Source organism: Pelodiscus sinensis, chromosome 29 (genome assembly GCF_049634645.1).
Source record: "Pelodiscus sinensis isolate JC-2024 chromosome 29, ASM4963464v1, whole genome shotgun sequence".
Classification (NCBI taxonomy): domain Eukaryota; kingdom Metazoa; phylum Chordata; order Testudines; family Trionychidae; genus Pelodiscus; species Pelodiscus sinensis.
The window spans coordinates 11,618,877-11,633,705 of NC_134739.1; the positions used below are offsets into that span (position 1 = coordinate 11,618,877).

The 14,829-nt window shown below is 54.4% G+C and overlaps 1 protein-coding gene across 5 annotated transcripts in view; it reads right to left on the reverse strand.

The window, feature by feature from the left end:
* The window catches only part of STARD3 (StAR related lipid transfer domain containing 3), a 40,410-nt gene that overhangs the window by 5,956 nt on the left and 19,625 nt on the right, over positions 1-14,829 (reverse strand). For 4 of the 5 annotated variants that reach the window (XM_075911660.1, XM_075911661.1, XM_014570636.3 and 1 more), the window contains exons 2-12: positions 12,269-12,550; positions 8,709-8,786; positions 7,791-7,868; positions 7,643-7,696; positions 7,410-7,527; positions 5,013-5,111; positions 4,307-4,362; positions 3,001-3,093; positions 2,188-2,250; positions 1,346-1,441; positions 719-798 (exon numbers count right to left, since the gene is read on the reverse strand). In XM_075911660.1, the coding sequence (XP_075767775.1) occupies positions 719-798; positions 1,346-1,441; positions 2,188-2,250; positions 3,001-3,093; positions 4,307-4,362; positions 5,013-5,111; positions 7,410-7,527; positions 7,643-7,696; positions 7,791-7,868; positions 8,709-8,786; positions 12,269-12,484 (1,031 nt within the window). In that variant the 5' untranslated portion in view covers positions 12,485-12,550. Of the gene's footprint in view, positions 1-718; positions 799-1,345; positions 1,442-2,187; positions 2,251-3,000; positions 3,094-4,306; positions 4,363-5,012; positions 5,112-7,409; positions 7,528-7,642; positions 7,697-7,790; positions 7,869-8,708; positions 8,787-12,268; positions 12,551-14,245; positions 14,434-14,829 lie in introns of those variants that run through there. The other variant, XM_006117398.4, reaches the window with a different exon arrangement.

Below are 14,829 nucleotides of genomic sequence, written 5' to 3' on the forward strand. Positions count from 1 at the left end.
CATGAATCTCTCTAGCTCTTTTCTGAACCCTGTTAAAGTCCTAGTATTCACCACATCCTCTGGCAAGGAGTTCCACAGGTTAACTGTGCACCGAGTGAAGAAGAACTTCCTTTGGTTTGTTTTAAACCTGCTGCCTATTCATTTCATTTGGTGACCCCTAGTTTTTATGATGTGGGAAACATAACTTTTCCTTATTCACTTTCTCCACACCAGTCATGATTTTCTAGACCTCTATCATCTCCCCCCTTAGTCTCCTCTTTTCTAAGTTGAAAAATCCAAGTCTTTTTAAATCTCTCTTCATATGGGACCCGTTCCAAACCCTGAATCATTTTTGTTGCCCAAGTGCACACGGCCGGGCCTGGGAGCTTTCGGACAACACAGACATGGAAGCTGCCACGTTCAATCTAAGCCCTCCAGAAAAAGGTCGTGGCAAACGTATTTTACCATGGAGACGCCGTGATGGTTACTCGAGGGACAGAGCAGATATTTAGTGCCTGGGCCAGACGCTGGGTTCTGGGTATGGCTTGGCTATCAATCTGGCACAGGACTCTGGGCAAGTCATTCTGCTAGGTAACCCACCCACAGGGCAGGTTAGACATGCCCTCTGGGTTCTGCTGTGTATTTCACGCGTAAGACGAGGGCTGGCCCAGAGCTCCCTCATGAAAAAGCTCCTTGATGTGTTGTAGGGGCTTGTACGCCTGGGGCGGAGTAAACTCACCTGGGTGACACTACCCCACCGGCAGCCCCAGCCGCAACATCATACGAGATCACGGTGTTATCTTCCACCCGCTGTAAGATCTGAGCGAGGGACAGAACAAGAGACGTTTCCTCTCCCCCTGCCTGGGGAGCCGCACACATGCCAACAGCTGCCCTTAAAATCGCCCACGGATCCAAAACAAGAAGAGCCTTTAGGGGCAGCCTCGGAGAGTTCAGGGTTCGCGTGGCCACGTGCGGCTTCGGGGGCTGAAAATGATCGGCGCTGCCCGCCTGTACAGCAAGCAGGCATTTCCTTCGCACCCTGGACACAGACACTGCCGGGAGGCTTTTGGGCAGGCAGCCTCCCCTGTCCTCCCCCACCCCCACTGCTTCTGTGGGAGGCAGCAAGTGGGTGGGGGGAGCAGGCAGCTGCACGGAGCCGGGCATGCACGGACAGCTGGCTTAAAAGCCAGCTCCCCACGTGGATCAGCTCCACTCCCTCCCTGCACTGTGCTGCTGCCTCTGATCCAGAGGCAGCAAGGGGGAGGGGGAGTGCATGTAGTTGACAAGTTTAACCAATAAGCCCAGGCTTATGGGTTCATCGAGTAGCCATCAACACGCTGACATCCCTACTGCACAATGCACGTACCTGGCAAGCTGCCACTGTTTTATTCCACAGGATCATCCTCTCCGGTTGCAGAATCACCTCCTGGTAGATGGTTTCAGCAGAACACTGCATGAAGGCCTGAGGGAAAGGACTCGGCCGTTAACCGTGTGACCCAGCTGCCTTCCCCTCGGGCGTGTATTCAACAGCCCAAGATAAAGATCGAGTGCTCATGGGAAGCGATAGCTGAAGAACTGGCTGCACCCAGGCAGGAACAGCGTACCGCCACCCTGAACAGAACCCCCGCTGTTATTCCACCCCGGGCTACTCCTGCGTCTGCCGCTTGTACCCAAGCGGGCAGCTGGTACAGGAGGTTCCCGAAAAGCTACAAAGAGCATTGGCCAAAACGAAACCCTCCGTTCACCTGCAGCCTCGGGTCGGTGTTTAGGGGCACTGGGAGAAAGCAGTAACACGGGGTCTGTTTACATAGGTGCCTTCATTAAGAGTCTTTTCACGTGCGATTTTTGCACATGCGGCAACGAACGCACGGAAACAAAAAGTCACCACAATGCGCCTTCGGTGAGCTAGGATTTCACGCTGAGCCACTGGAATGAATCATTTCCTAACAACATCTAATGCCCAACAGCATCTGAAGTGGGAGCCACCTGGTTTTGCTGGGCAGGCGGTCGCTATCCTACTGTGGTCCTAGAAAGAGGGGGTGGAACAGGGTGCTTTGGCCATCGGGTCCATCATTCTGCCGTTGCTCCCCAGCATATATTGGGGGTTGGAGCAGGCTAGTTTTAGGCAGCAAGCCCCGGTGTTATCCCGGAAAAGCGCTCCGGGGAAGAACGCAGCAGGCCGCATTACCGAGTCCTGCAGATCCTTACCTTTAAAATAAAGGTCTTGCCATGGAAAGGAATTTCAAAGGTGTAAACCACATCGCCAAACTCCTGCACAAGAGACAGTCAAGTTGCAGTTTACATGCAAAATAGTTCACCCGCCTACGGCACCTTTTCCCCCAAGATCTCCCAGCAAATTTTAGGCTTGTGCCACTGGCCGGGCTGCTCACAGGACAGTCCCGCTCCAATCACGCGAGTCAGCGCTGACACACTGTCCAGTGAGTTTGGCACAGGAAGTGAAGACAGTCCCCAGCTGAATTTTAAACGCGCTTCCCAAAATCCACAGGTCTACATGGCTGCAGACAAAACGCAGCCCGCTGCAGGTGAGCGCGAGGAGACACGGACACAGGATGAATCCGTAGCTGGATGCTTAGCGAAGGAGTCTTTTGCTTTGCCAGCTCCCTTAATGCCAGGCTGGTGTTTTGCAAGATGGCGACACTAACTCCCTTACTTTACCAACACCTGCTTTTGATCCTTTCCCACTCAGTCAACTGCAGCTCCCCATCAAAACTGTTAGTAAAGGCGAACCGCACTCCTCCACCTGCATGCGGCTGGGTGGGGGAAGGAGGAGGGAAGAGACGGATGGGTTCCCTCTTCTGTCAGACAAGAAGGTAATTTAACGTCTAATTAAATAAGAGGAGATTTACATTTAACTGAACGGGAATAAGATTCCTAATTCAATCACGTCATGGGAACGCTTGTTAATTTGTCACGGTGTAACCAGGCTGCGGGAGCCCCAGCGTTCCGGGGTCTGGGCTGAGCCCTCCGTGCGGTCTGCTGGCAAAAAGGGGAAATACTTGCATTGTTCTTTTCAAATTTCCAGTTTTCTTCCTGGGCTAGGATTTGGTCCACGACTGCCATTGCTTCTTTGCCTTGTTGGATGTATTCCTTCTCCTAGGAGGAAATGCAATCTATTTACAGCTCCCTTCGCTAACAACAAGGAGCGATTTTGCCTCCCAGTGTCCGGGCAAGAGAGGAAGGAACCTTCCATTATGGTCCCTGCTACAAAATTCCCCTTTCACTCAGGTAGCGGAAGGAAGCGCGTTGCACCCGGCAGGCCAGGTTTCTAGCCCGAGCTGCGTCTCACAACAGTTCAACCTTTCACCCGGGGAGATTCCCAAACCATTTTCACCCGACGAAATGGTACAAGCCACGAGAAGATGACTTCTCCCACTGAGATGCAGCCACTTCTGGGGCGAAACGGCAGCTACTTCGCTACACAACGATATGGGAAAAGATGCGAAGACGACTCCTGTGTCCAACTGAACGACAGTGGGACTTTACGGAGGCAGAAGGCCGCTCCTCAAGCCGGAATCTGATGCAATAGTGGAGTCAGCACTCGGGATGTGACGATTTAAGCTGTTAACCGGTTAGCCTCACCCTTAAAGGCGAGACTTACTGGTTAAGGTGAACCGGTGGGGCTGCAGCAACTCCCTGCCTGCCGTTGGCAGGGGGTGAGTCCAGCCCTGCGGAGGGAGAGGGGTTTCTTGTTAAAGTGCAGCCCCTGCCTATAGCGGGCCCAGGCGCCCCGCAGGCAGGCTGCCTGTGGCAGGGCGGGCGGGTGTCGTCCCAGCCCAGTGGCTGGTGCAGGGACGGGGAGCTCTCCAGCCGGGCTCGAGCTGGTTAACCCGTATGTTTAACCGGTTAGCCAATGAAACGGGAGTTTACATCCCTAGTCAACACCCCCTTCAGTAAATGGAAGAGCAAAGGAAACGGGAGGGACCAGGAAAGGCCACAGACCCCTTTAAAAGCCAACTAAGGGGGGAGAGGTGAAAGGGAACGATTCCCAGCGAGGGAGGGCGAGTCGGAGCAGTTTTTCCCAGAGCACCTGAGCAAAACCGCTCGGCTGCGGGAACGATTCTCCCTCCCCCCCCCCACCTCCCCGCTGCTCAGGACCCATTTCGTGACCTTCAGGTCTGAGCGCGAAGAGCAGGACTGAACCGTTCTCCCCTGGATTTCCTCAGCCCCCCGACGGGCACGTGCTGGCAGAATCAGCTGATTACAGACCCACACGTCAACGGGCACTGGGCAGCCAGCAGACGACAGACGCTCGGAGCCAAGGGGGGCCCAGAGGGTCCCCCAACACGATCCCCTCTTCTCCACTTACCTGCGCTGTTAGCAGCCTCCTGCCCACGCCTTCCTCATCTGATTCATTGTCTGATCCTGGAGAAAGGGACAGAGTCAGGAGGAAGCCAGAGATCCAGCTGGTTAAGATTTTTGATCCTGTGTGGGCCATTCCGCCCCCCGCATCTCCCCCCCCCCCCCCCCCCCCGCCACCCTGTGCAGGGAGAGGCTGCATGTTCTCTTACAGCATCCATGACAGAGGTTACGACAGAAATGCTCCCATCCCCCATCCCCGGTGCTGCCCCATCAGAAAACGCAGCAAACGCCCCTCTCTGCAGCAAGCTAGTGGGAACCGCACAGCCCTTGGGGGCCCAGGGCGCTTCCAGAGCGACCTCAGATTGTGCATTACAAACCCTCCGCCCCGAGCATGGGGTGCAACCCAGGAGTGGGGCAGTGCAGGAAAGTCAGGCCTCAGATGCCAAGTAGGGGGCTACTTTTCCACCTCCCGGCAATCTCTCCGACGCCACGGGGGGCACAAAAGCAGCTCTGCCCCCCCCCCCCAGCCCGTTCGCTGCACTGGAACGCTGCTCAAAGGTCGGGCTCATTAGACACAGCGCAGCGAGGAACTCCGAGGCGGATCACAGGGAAGCGGAAGCCCCCGGGATCCTGCGAGCGGACCAGGCTGAGGACACAGCCCCGGCCAGCACAAAGGTCACAGAGCGCCACAAGGAGGCAAAAGCATCCGTCACCTGCGAAGGACTCGGGAGGGGAATAGAACTGCCCGTCGGAGAGGGCGCCGGCATAGAGCAGCGGGCCCCGGAAAGCTGCCGCCTGCGCTGCCAGGTACCCTAGGGAACCAAGACACCCACTGTTAGTACACACAGGAGCTGGAGATCACTCCTAACGTTCGCCAGGCTTCCTTCTCCCCTCCAGGTTAAGTTACCCCTTGGAGCACCGCTCTGGGCCTGGAACCGGGGCTGTGTCTGGGCCACGCAGCCCAGCCCGGAAGGAGCTTTCAGTCCCGGCCCCTTCCCCTTTCGTGGAGACGCAGCCCTTTATCTGCCTGCCGATCAATGAGCGCCTTTGCCTGTCAAATCCAAAGGCGATTAAGCGCCTAATTAAATCAGAGCTTTCCCTCCGAGCAATCCAGCACACCCGTAATCCAATCGAAGCAGGACACGCTGGAGCATTTCTCATCTTCAGACCGCACCAGACCCAAACGGCCTCCGGTTTTTCCCAACCCAGCAAGACGGTTGCGGTCACGTCTCGCTCGACACGTTCTTCCTGAGACCCCCCCTCTCCAAACACACACACGCTTCTGGCTGGGAAGTCCTGAGAGGAGGAGACGCTCCTTTTAACACCCCACGTGCTGCCGCCGTGGAAGCTACAGGGCAGAACAGGACCCAGGGCCGAGCGCACGGGCCTGATTGCCAGTCGGGGCAGCACCGACCACTCCCACTCATGGTGCCCAGCACCTCAGAAACAGTCCTAGTGTTTAACGCCAGGAGGGCCCATTAGCTCATCTAGTCTGAGCTGCAGGACAGCACAGGCTAGAGCAGGGGTGGGCAAAAGGGCCTCGGCTGGCCGGATGCAGCCCGCCAAGAGGGTGGAGCCAGCTCACAGAGGCCCTGCTGCTCCCCTGCCCCCAGGCCAACCAGTTCTGACTTGAAGCTCTTTACTTGACAGAAGAACAGCTCTTTAGGGTAAAGAACTCGTATGCAACAAGCTTCTCAGTGGGTTAGAACTAACGAAGCATTTTTAGGTCATTTTAATTGAGTCATTTACTTTGATCTGACAGTTTTCACTTGCAATCACTGAAATCCAACTGTTTGCCCTTAAAACAAAAGTGTTTGTAGATCATCAGGCCCGGTGTAAATAACTGTTACGGGGAGGAGAAAGCAACCACTGTGCATCTCTCTCTTTCACTGCGAGAAGGCTGTGAAGGCTAGAACTATAACAGAGTATAAAGAGAAGCTAGGTCAGTGGTCCCCAACCTTTAGAGGCTGCCGGGCGCCAGGGGGCGTGGCCGTTCGCCTGCCGGGCGCCAGAGGGCGGGGACACATGCACGCCCGGGGGGGCGGGTGGCCCCCCCATAACCGCGTGCTCGGGGGCGGGGGGCCCCCCTGCAAGCGCCGTGCGCCGGCGCCCCCTCCAAATGCCGCGCCCAGGGCCGGCGCCCCCTCCTTCCCCAAGCGCCGCACGCCCGGGGCACGAGCGGCCAATTCGCGGCGCTCCCGGAGCTGGCGCTTACCATGCGCCCGGGCCGGCTCCGGCAAGACGCATGCACCACGATGGGCACCGTGTTGGGGACCACTGAGCTAGATAATTTCTTGGAGGTTAGGTCCATAAAAGGCTACTAGCCAGGGGATAGAAATGGTGTCCTTGGCCTCTGTTTGTCAGAGGCTGGAGATGGATGGCAGGAGACAAATCGCTTGATCATTGTCTTCGGTCCACCCTCCCTGGGGCACCTGGTACTGGCCACTGTGGGCAGACAGGCTCCTGGGCTAGATGGACCTTTGGTCTGACCCAGTCCGGCCGCTCTTATATGTTCACTGATAAAAGTGGGCAGCCCCTTATGAGCTTTCTCTGTGTAAAACTTATACATGGAGTAAAGTGAATTAATTGGGGTTTTGGCCCCTTTCGGGGGTTGGTGTCTGGGTCCTGAGCACGCAGAGCAGAGCCTCCCAGAGCTGAACTGGTTCCGTGTCTGCTGCTCTGTGGCGGAGGGGGGGGGACGATACCCCAATCTCCCTGTGCTGTGTCTGGGGGAAAACCAAAGGATCTGGCCCAGCAGGACAGGGGGGTGAGGAACCCGAGAGCAGGAAGGCGGGTGTCAGCAACATGATCAGCGCACCGGGGGACAAGCCCAAAGGGACTTCTGTGCTTCACCTCGTGTCACTTCCAACCACTGGTTCTCGTTCTGCCTGTCTCCATTTTGTCAAGCGACTTCTCGGGAGCCGGGATTGTCTCTGCAGGAAGGCATCTCTACCCCACAGCAGAGTCAGTTGATGCAACTGATCTTTACAACCTGCCTGGGGACACCTTCTAATCCTGGTCCCCCTTTGCACACACCGCGCAGAGACAAGCGGCCGCCAAAGCCCTGCCCGCTGTGTTTGCTCTAGCCACAAAGACGGAAAGAAACTTACACCGTTCCTCTTCTGCTTCCTGAGTTAAGACTTTGAAGTCCAGGAACCACGTTTCTAGCCAGGCGATAACGAAAGAGACGATAGGGAGGAGGTACCCAAAAGCCCCCTTGGCTAGCAGCTGGGGGAGGAAAGGGAAACCACACGAAGTGTTTACACAAGCTGGGCAGTCGCCACATGAGACTAATCACACAAAACAAACCCGCCCCTCCCACGAGCACCCCGAGAGCACTGACCTCCGAGAGGATCACCTTCACGATGAGGAAGGCACTGGACACCAGAGTAGTGAACTAGAAAGTGGAAGACAGTTACACAAGTGTCAGCTTCCATTTCGAAACAAGAGAAAAAGCCCGGTTCATGAAGTAGAGGAGATGGAGTCCTTACCGCAATGACCCACCAATGGCGGAGCTTTAAGAGTGCATAGCCCAGAAGTAACACAGAGAATCGGAAAAAAGCCAGGACCTTTCAAAAACAAAAAGAGCACCGATCAGAAGAAAACTCGTTATTATTTCCATTACACTCATGCCCAGACGCCCCAGCTGATCGTGCTGCACAGACAGCAAGATTTTCTGGGCAAGGACTAGCTAAATAGACAAGAGAAGAGAGGGGAATGGCCCCACATCTTCATTATCAGGAAGACTGACACTGCGGCGGTAGATCTTCCGGAGTTTGATTTAGCGGGTCTAGTAAAGGCCCAATAAATCGAACGCTGAGGGCGCCCTGTCGACGCTGGTATTCTTTGATTCTCAAGGAATAGGGGAAGTCGATGGCTTCCACCAATGTCCCACTGTGGGGACAGCGCTGAAGGTCAAATTAAGGTACGTCCACTCAAGCCACGCAATTAACGTAGCTGGAGCTGCATATTTCAATTCGGCCTTCCAGGTAAGGACAGACAAGGCCTTAGCAGGTTAGTGGGCGCGCTCAGCATGGAAGCCAGGACTTCTGAATTCCAGTCCAATGTCTTATGCAGAAAGCCCCCCGCCTCTATCTTAGGGTACGTCTACACAGCAACGTTGTTTCTACACCACAAGCCGATATTTCGAAATAATGTCGAGCTGGAGGACTTCTTACTCCTACTCTTGTAACCCTCATTTCACGAGGAGTAAAGGAAGTTGAAGGAAGAGTGTTCCTCCTTTGACTTCCTGCGGTGTAGACAGTGCCTAAAGCCGAAACAAGCTATTTTGACTTCAGCTATGCAATTGACGTAGCTGAAGTTGTGTAGCTTAATTCGGGCTTTGCCCTGCTGTGCAGACGTGTCCTTGGAGAGAAATCGCTCTCCCTTTGGTTGTTTAGCATACTTACAAATATATCAAAGAACGAGGTTTTAAACCGGTAAGCAATGATCTCGGTCTCCAAGTTCTTCTGAATGCCATCCTTGGTCTGAGGGTTAGAGAGATTGGAGACAAACAGATGTTGAGTGCACAGATAAACCAAAGAGGATAAGAATCAGACAATTCTGTTTCAACATCAGCCAGCTCAAGTTATGTATCCGGCTTGGCTGCTGACTGCATACATGGCCTCATGAGCAAATACTTAGCCATGTCAAAGTCCGCTCCGCTTCCATTTCGCTGGCCGATTCACACCTGGGGTACATCTACACAGCAACATCATTTCGAAAGAACTTAGTCTGCATCTACCCAGCAGAGTTATTTCTGGAGGACTTCTTACTCCGACTTCTGTAGCCCTCATGGTGCGAGGAGGAGGGGAAGTCGGCGGAAGAGCGCTCTATGTCGAAATAAGTGCTGTGGAGACGCTCCCAATTTCAAAAGACGCTACGCAGTTGACATAGTTCAGCTTTGCGTAGCTTATTTCGAGTTAAGCCCTGTTGTGTCAGCGTGCCCCTAAGTAACAGATAGCAGGAGCAGCACGTAGAGGCTTTGAGTGTGCTTATTGAGAAACACCTACAGGCAGTCCCCGGGTTACGTACAAGATAGGGACTGTAGGTTTGTTCTTAAGTTGAATTTGTATGTAAGTCGGAACTGGTACATATTGTAGGGGAAACTCTAGCCAAACATTTCTCCAGAGCTCAGTTTTATTCTCCCACACCTCACTTCCCTCAGTCCTTTATTCTCAAGCTGAGGTGTCTGCTGAGAAAAGCTGCTCTGCGTCTCCCTGGTCTGCTGGGGGGGGCGCTAGCTTTGTGTCTCTCTGGTCTGCTGGGGGGGAAGCAGCTAGTACGGGGTTGCCTCACCCCGTTTGTAAGTAGGGATCCGATGTAAGTCAGATCCGTGTAACCCGGGGACTGCCTGTACTGAGGTTAAAAAACAAACAAACCTCACACGCTGAAAACCAGCTTCTGCAAGAAAAATACTTGTGTGTCTTTTCCTCCCTCCATGTGATTCCCGTTGCTAACCAAGGACGCCTTGCCATCTCTCCTCCAGGCATCAAGTAGCCAACTTGCCTGGTAGGATTTCAAAGTGTTTCCTTTTTCTGATCCAATTATCGGAAGTAACTGCTTCTCTTAAAGCACCACTGACTGAAAGCACGCAGAAGGTGATCTGCCTGCCTGCCTAAGGATTCCTTTTCTTGTACAAGCCTGTGTCAAGACTCCATCAGGTTTGTCCTTGGATGAGATCGAAGGGCCGGCATTCTGACACTCACAAAACTACACTAAAAGAGGAGGAAGTTAGCACTTCTTCAGCTCCCAGGTCAGTGGGCTGTAGCTTGGAGCAGAAGTGCAAAAAAAAAAAAAAAAGTAGAGCATTTCCGCCTCGTTCTGCATGGGCATGCTAGTAGGGCCTACCAGCTACTGTGTCACTGTGACTCTACTTCAAACCATAGTTAAGGGCCTGCCAGCTGGATTTTTCATTCTTTTAAAAAAAAGCCCACAAATTCTATTTTAGAGGTTGGAACTGTGGTTTACGAGGGCCTGGATGGTTCAGGTAATTGGAACCAGCCATTCACCTTCAGGGAGCTGGATGGAATACAGCCCAGCTGGACTGGAAGTGGTTACAAGCTGACAGCTGTTTCACGGTCTACGAGAAACCAGTCAGTGGCTCCTGGTCCATAGCGGACAGCCATTCGCATCATAAAAGCCGCTGCTGTGCTATGCATCCTGTGCGGGACGCCAAGGACTGATGAGGCAGCTACCAAGACGTGTTCCCTACAGATCAGGTCTGGGGCCCGCTGGAGGAGAGCAGCGGTTCTGCACCATCGCTCCCCGGTCTGTGACGTGAGGATTTCAGTCTCCGGGACTGGCAGTCCAGCATGTTTCACAGCAGCGGCAGCTTAAAAATTCATTCCAAGAGTGAGTTTGACAGGAGATCTCGCCCCAGAAGGGCAGGGGCGAGGGATCTGGGCTAAACACCTTGGAGGAACGAAAGCTGAAACAAACATCGCCGCCCTGAGCAAAGGGCAACTGTTTCTGCAGCGTTCCTGTCCTTCAGAAGTGGACGTGCTTGGACAATTCGAGTCTGCAGGTGACGGGGCCACCTCCTGAGACCCGAACGAGTTGCCAACAAGCAAGAGCAGCCGTGGAGCAGTTTAGAAGCACTTAGTGATTGCACAAACCTGGCAATTCCCACCGCAGCGCAAGTGAGCCTTCGGAACATTTTCCAACTTACAGCCTCTGGACTCGAGGCCCACAGGTTACCGGTGAGTCCCGCTCACAAGCTAACACACCCACGAGACAGACTGGAGCACGAAAAAGAATTTGGCAGTTTGGACCCTGGTTTTAGTTCCAGGAACCACACTGCAAATCCACACACAAGTGATTCCTGCCCCCCCTTCCATCCAATGGGCTGTGGATGAGAGCAATTCCACAGGAGCAAGGGAATTCCCACAAGGAGTTTCTACTGTGACCGGTGGGTGCTAGCGGAGCACGGGCTGTTAATTTCCTTGAGCCTGTGGTTCCTCACCAAACCAGCAGTACAACCCCTGTAATTTCAGGGGGGGGCGGGAAACGCGTGTGGCAGGACCTGAACTGCAGACTGAGATCCACCGTTTAGCCCTGACTCTGGACAAGGTAAACAGGCCCAAAGGCAACAGCTGATAAGTCCTCCCAGGAGCCAGTCAGAATAAACAAGGCCAGAGGAGCAAGGGCTGCACATACAATTGAAGATGCATCAAACCCCAAGTGATTTAGCAAACCTCAGTCAAAGTTCCCTGTAAGCTGAGTGCCAGGGCGGCCACCCAAGAGACCCAAATGCTGCCCAGCTGACTTGCAGAGTGCCCGCAGTTGGCCTGCGTGTATTTCTACCGGCAGTGCACATCCGCACATGCCCCAGTGCGCATAACAAAATTTATTCTGCACTTAGATGGGAAAAAAACGTGGGGACATTGGTCCCAATCCTCCCGTTTTTTTACTAGAAGTCATTCGCACGCTCAGCCCCTCCCTGGCGCCTGCAGTTTCCCATCACAAGTGTGTCAGTGAGAGGTCTCTCCCTGTAAGGCCTGGCATAACCAGCACTTGGCAGAGGGCAGGGGACAAGACAGGCGGTGGCCAGCAAGAAGCCCAGTTCCCTTTACCGAGGAAGAGGATAGGGGAGAAGGCGCTTACACTCAGCAATGTAGCTATCCTAGGGGTCCCAAAACAGGCTGGTTCCCAGCTGGGATCTTAGCCAGACACACCCCATTCATAGGCCAAATCGGGGCAGCCCCCAGCCCCCCTCAGGACAGCCCTGATGGTAGCACCACATGGCGAAGCTGCTGCTTTCCTGACCACTAATTAACATTGCGAGCAAGGTCCCCACGTGCTCTGTGCCAAGCCCGGGGAGTGGTCGTGGGTCGATTTTTGTAACCGCTTTATGGGCCAGATCCTCCACTGGCGTAAAGTGCCCTGGAAACCAGCAGAGAACAGGGCTTTCCCAAACCAGCAGGAGAGATCCGCTCGCTGCTTCCCCCAGAAAGGGCCCTGGACTCACGTTGAGCTCGATGATCCACAGCAGAGACACGAACAGCAGGTCGAAGGTGACGAAGAGGCAGAAGGTCCTCCTGACGTCCGAGATGGCTTTCCTTTTCTCCGGGGAGCAGTAGTAGTGCGGGGAAAAGGCCTGGCTCCGCGACAGGGAGGAGCTCATAGACGCGATGGCCGGGAGGCTGCGCTCCAGGTCATGCTGAAAGTCTCTGGGCTTGCTCATTTTCGGCAGAAACAACTACGTCCGCCGGCAAAGGAAGCAGCATCCGGGAACGCGTCACCATATCACCTGTGGGGAAGACGAGGGGGGCCTTTTGAGACACAAAGGGATGCTCGGGGCTTTCCAAACCAAGCCGATTCCTACCCAATGCCTTGCGGCCCCAAAGGATGCCAAGCTAGGAAAACCGCTCCCATCCCATGCAGCAGAAATCCCCCAGCTAGAAGCCAGAGCTGGTAGGGAGGCCAATGTTTGCTCTTCAGTTTCTGGGAGCTCGTGTCACCAGCAGAAAGCAGTTGGGTTATTTTTCATGCCCTGGGTCGCTTCTCCACTGAGCCACTCAACACGAGTGGGGAACCCCCCACCCATTGTTCCAAATTGGTCCTGTCTAGAGCAGGGGGCTGGACTTGATGACCTTCTGAGGTCTTTTCCAGTTCTACGATTCTATGGTTCCCAGAGTCACACTCACTCAGGGGCACTGACCATGTGCCACAAAAGGGTCCGTCTCCAGGGTCATGAGTGCCCGCCACAACAAATCTGTCCACGTCGTCCTCATTCAAAGCACGTTTTGTCAGCATGGGACACTTGCCCTGTGGATCTTAGCAGCATCGGTGGCAAATGCTATCGGGATGCCATGGCATTGAGGACAGAGGTTTTTGCAGTGCCACAGACATGGGCAAGGGGGCTCTTAAATACACGCGTCCAGGGATAATCCCAGGCCACCCCGCTGTGGTGGAACAAATCAGTGAGTGGGGGCAGGTAAGGTCCCTAAAGGCGAAACGTTTCACACTGCTCTTGGATCACGTAACACTGCTCCACAGGCTGCCCATCCCCTCAACAGAAGCGCAGCCCAGGTTTAAGCCACATTACGATCCCTCGTGCGCCTGAGCCAGGCCCGCTAGCTACACAGAGACTTTTCTCAAAACTCTGGTTAGAATCGCCAGGGAGGTGGATTTTATCCAGCCTCATGTATCGACGGCCCCGAGAGCCAAGTGCTCACTGCAGCGTCTTTATTGCTGTCTGTACAGTCAAGGAGGTAGGGAGAACAGCTGCATGTCCACACCCAGAGACTGCAGCGCTAGGCATTCTGAATAAGCCTCTGAGCTGAGCCGGTGTGATCAGAAAGACCGTCTGGCCCTGATTTAAGTGCCCTGTAATAGTTTTCCCCTTGTGTGTGTCAACAGAAAAAGGCCACGCAGCAATTCTGTAAAGCGCCGTGTTTAACTCGGGGAGGCTTGGTGATACACCGAGGTGTATCTAATTCACGAGGGCTGGGTACCATGGGCTAGTGAGATAGAGCAGTAACTATCTGAGAAACTAATGCTATCAGATAGTTGACTAGTGACTCGACTAGTCATTTCCCTCCCACTTGCTGCCTCTATTAGAGAGGCAGCAAGGTTGTGGGGGGTAGAAGAGCAGGAGCTGGGGGGAGCTGGCTTAAAAGCAGGTTCCACCCAGCACCATCTCCGCTGGTGGGGGGGCGGCGGCGGCAGGGGAGGCAGAGGCGTAGCAGGGGACCTGGCACGAACCGGGAATCGGCTGATTCCTGGCCTGCACCCAGCCCCCTCTGCTGCACTTGTGCTTTTTAAAATGTATTACGAGCCCGGTGGTTCTGAATACATTTAAAAAGCAGAGCGGCAGCGGGGCTAGGTCCCGGGGCCAGGAGCCAAACCCCACTGCGACTCTGCAGTCCACCCCCCCCCACATATCAAATAATCGACTAGTCAATTAGCGGATTAAATGCTACGTAACATCCCTAGTACGTACTGCAGAGGATTATCAGCATTTCTGGTAGGAACGTGTGGATTTCACTTGATGGGGTGCGGCGAGAAGAGAAAACCAAAAGCAACGCACAAGATCTAGGGAAGACAACTCCGGTGCCCAGGCACAAGACAATGGGGCAAGCTACGCGGTTCGCTTCTCACAGCCTGTCTCCAAGGAAGCTGCAAGTCTGGTTTTGCAAATCTAGGAGCCCAGGGAACGAGAGAAAAGAGTTGAGCGTCCTGGGGGAGGGGGATCAAAAGCTATGCATGGAGACAGGCTGCCAGAGAGAGCACGCAGAGGGAATCTGAAGACGCTGGGCCCTCCCACACTCAGGGAATGGCAGGCCTCGGGGTAAACCTAGAGGTGTGTCCTGGCCGTTTCATTGTTTAAGATGTTTTCTCTCTAATTATTTTCACTGTGCGCAGGCTCTCTGGTCGCTGCATTACCCACTCTCAGGGAAGAGACTCAGGTCTGAGCCTACAGCTCGGCAGGCTCCAGAGATCGGCTGATGCTTGCTTACAGGAATCAGAGGGGCAGCCGTGTTAGTCTGAATCTAAACAACAAGAAGCCCAGTGATACCTTATAGA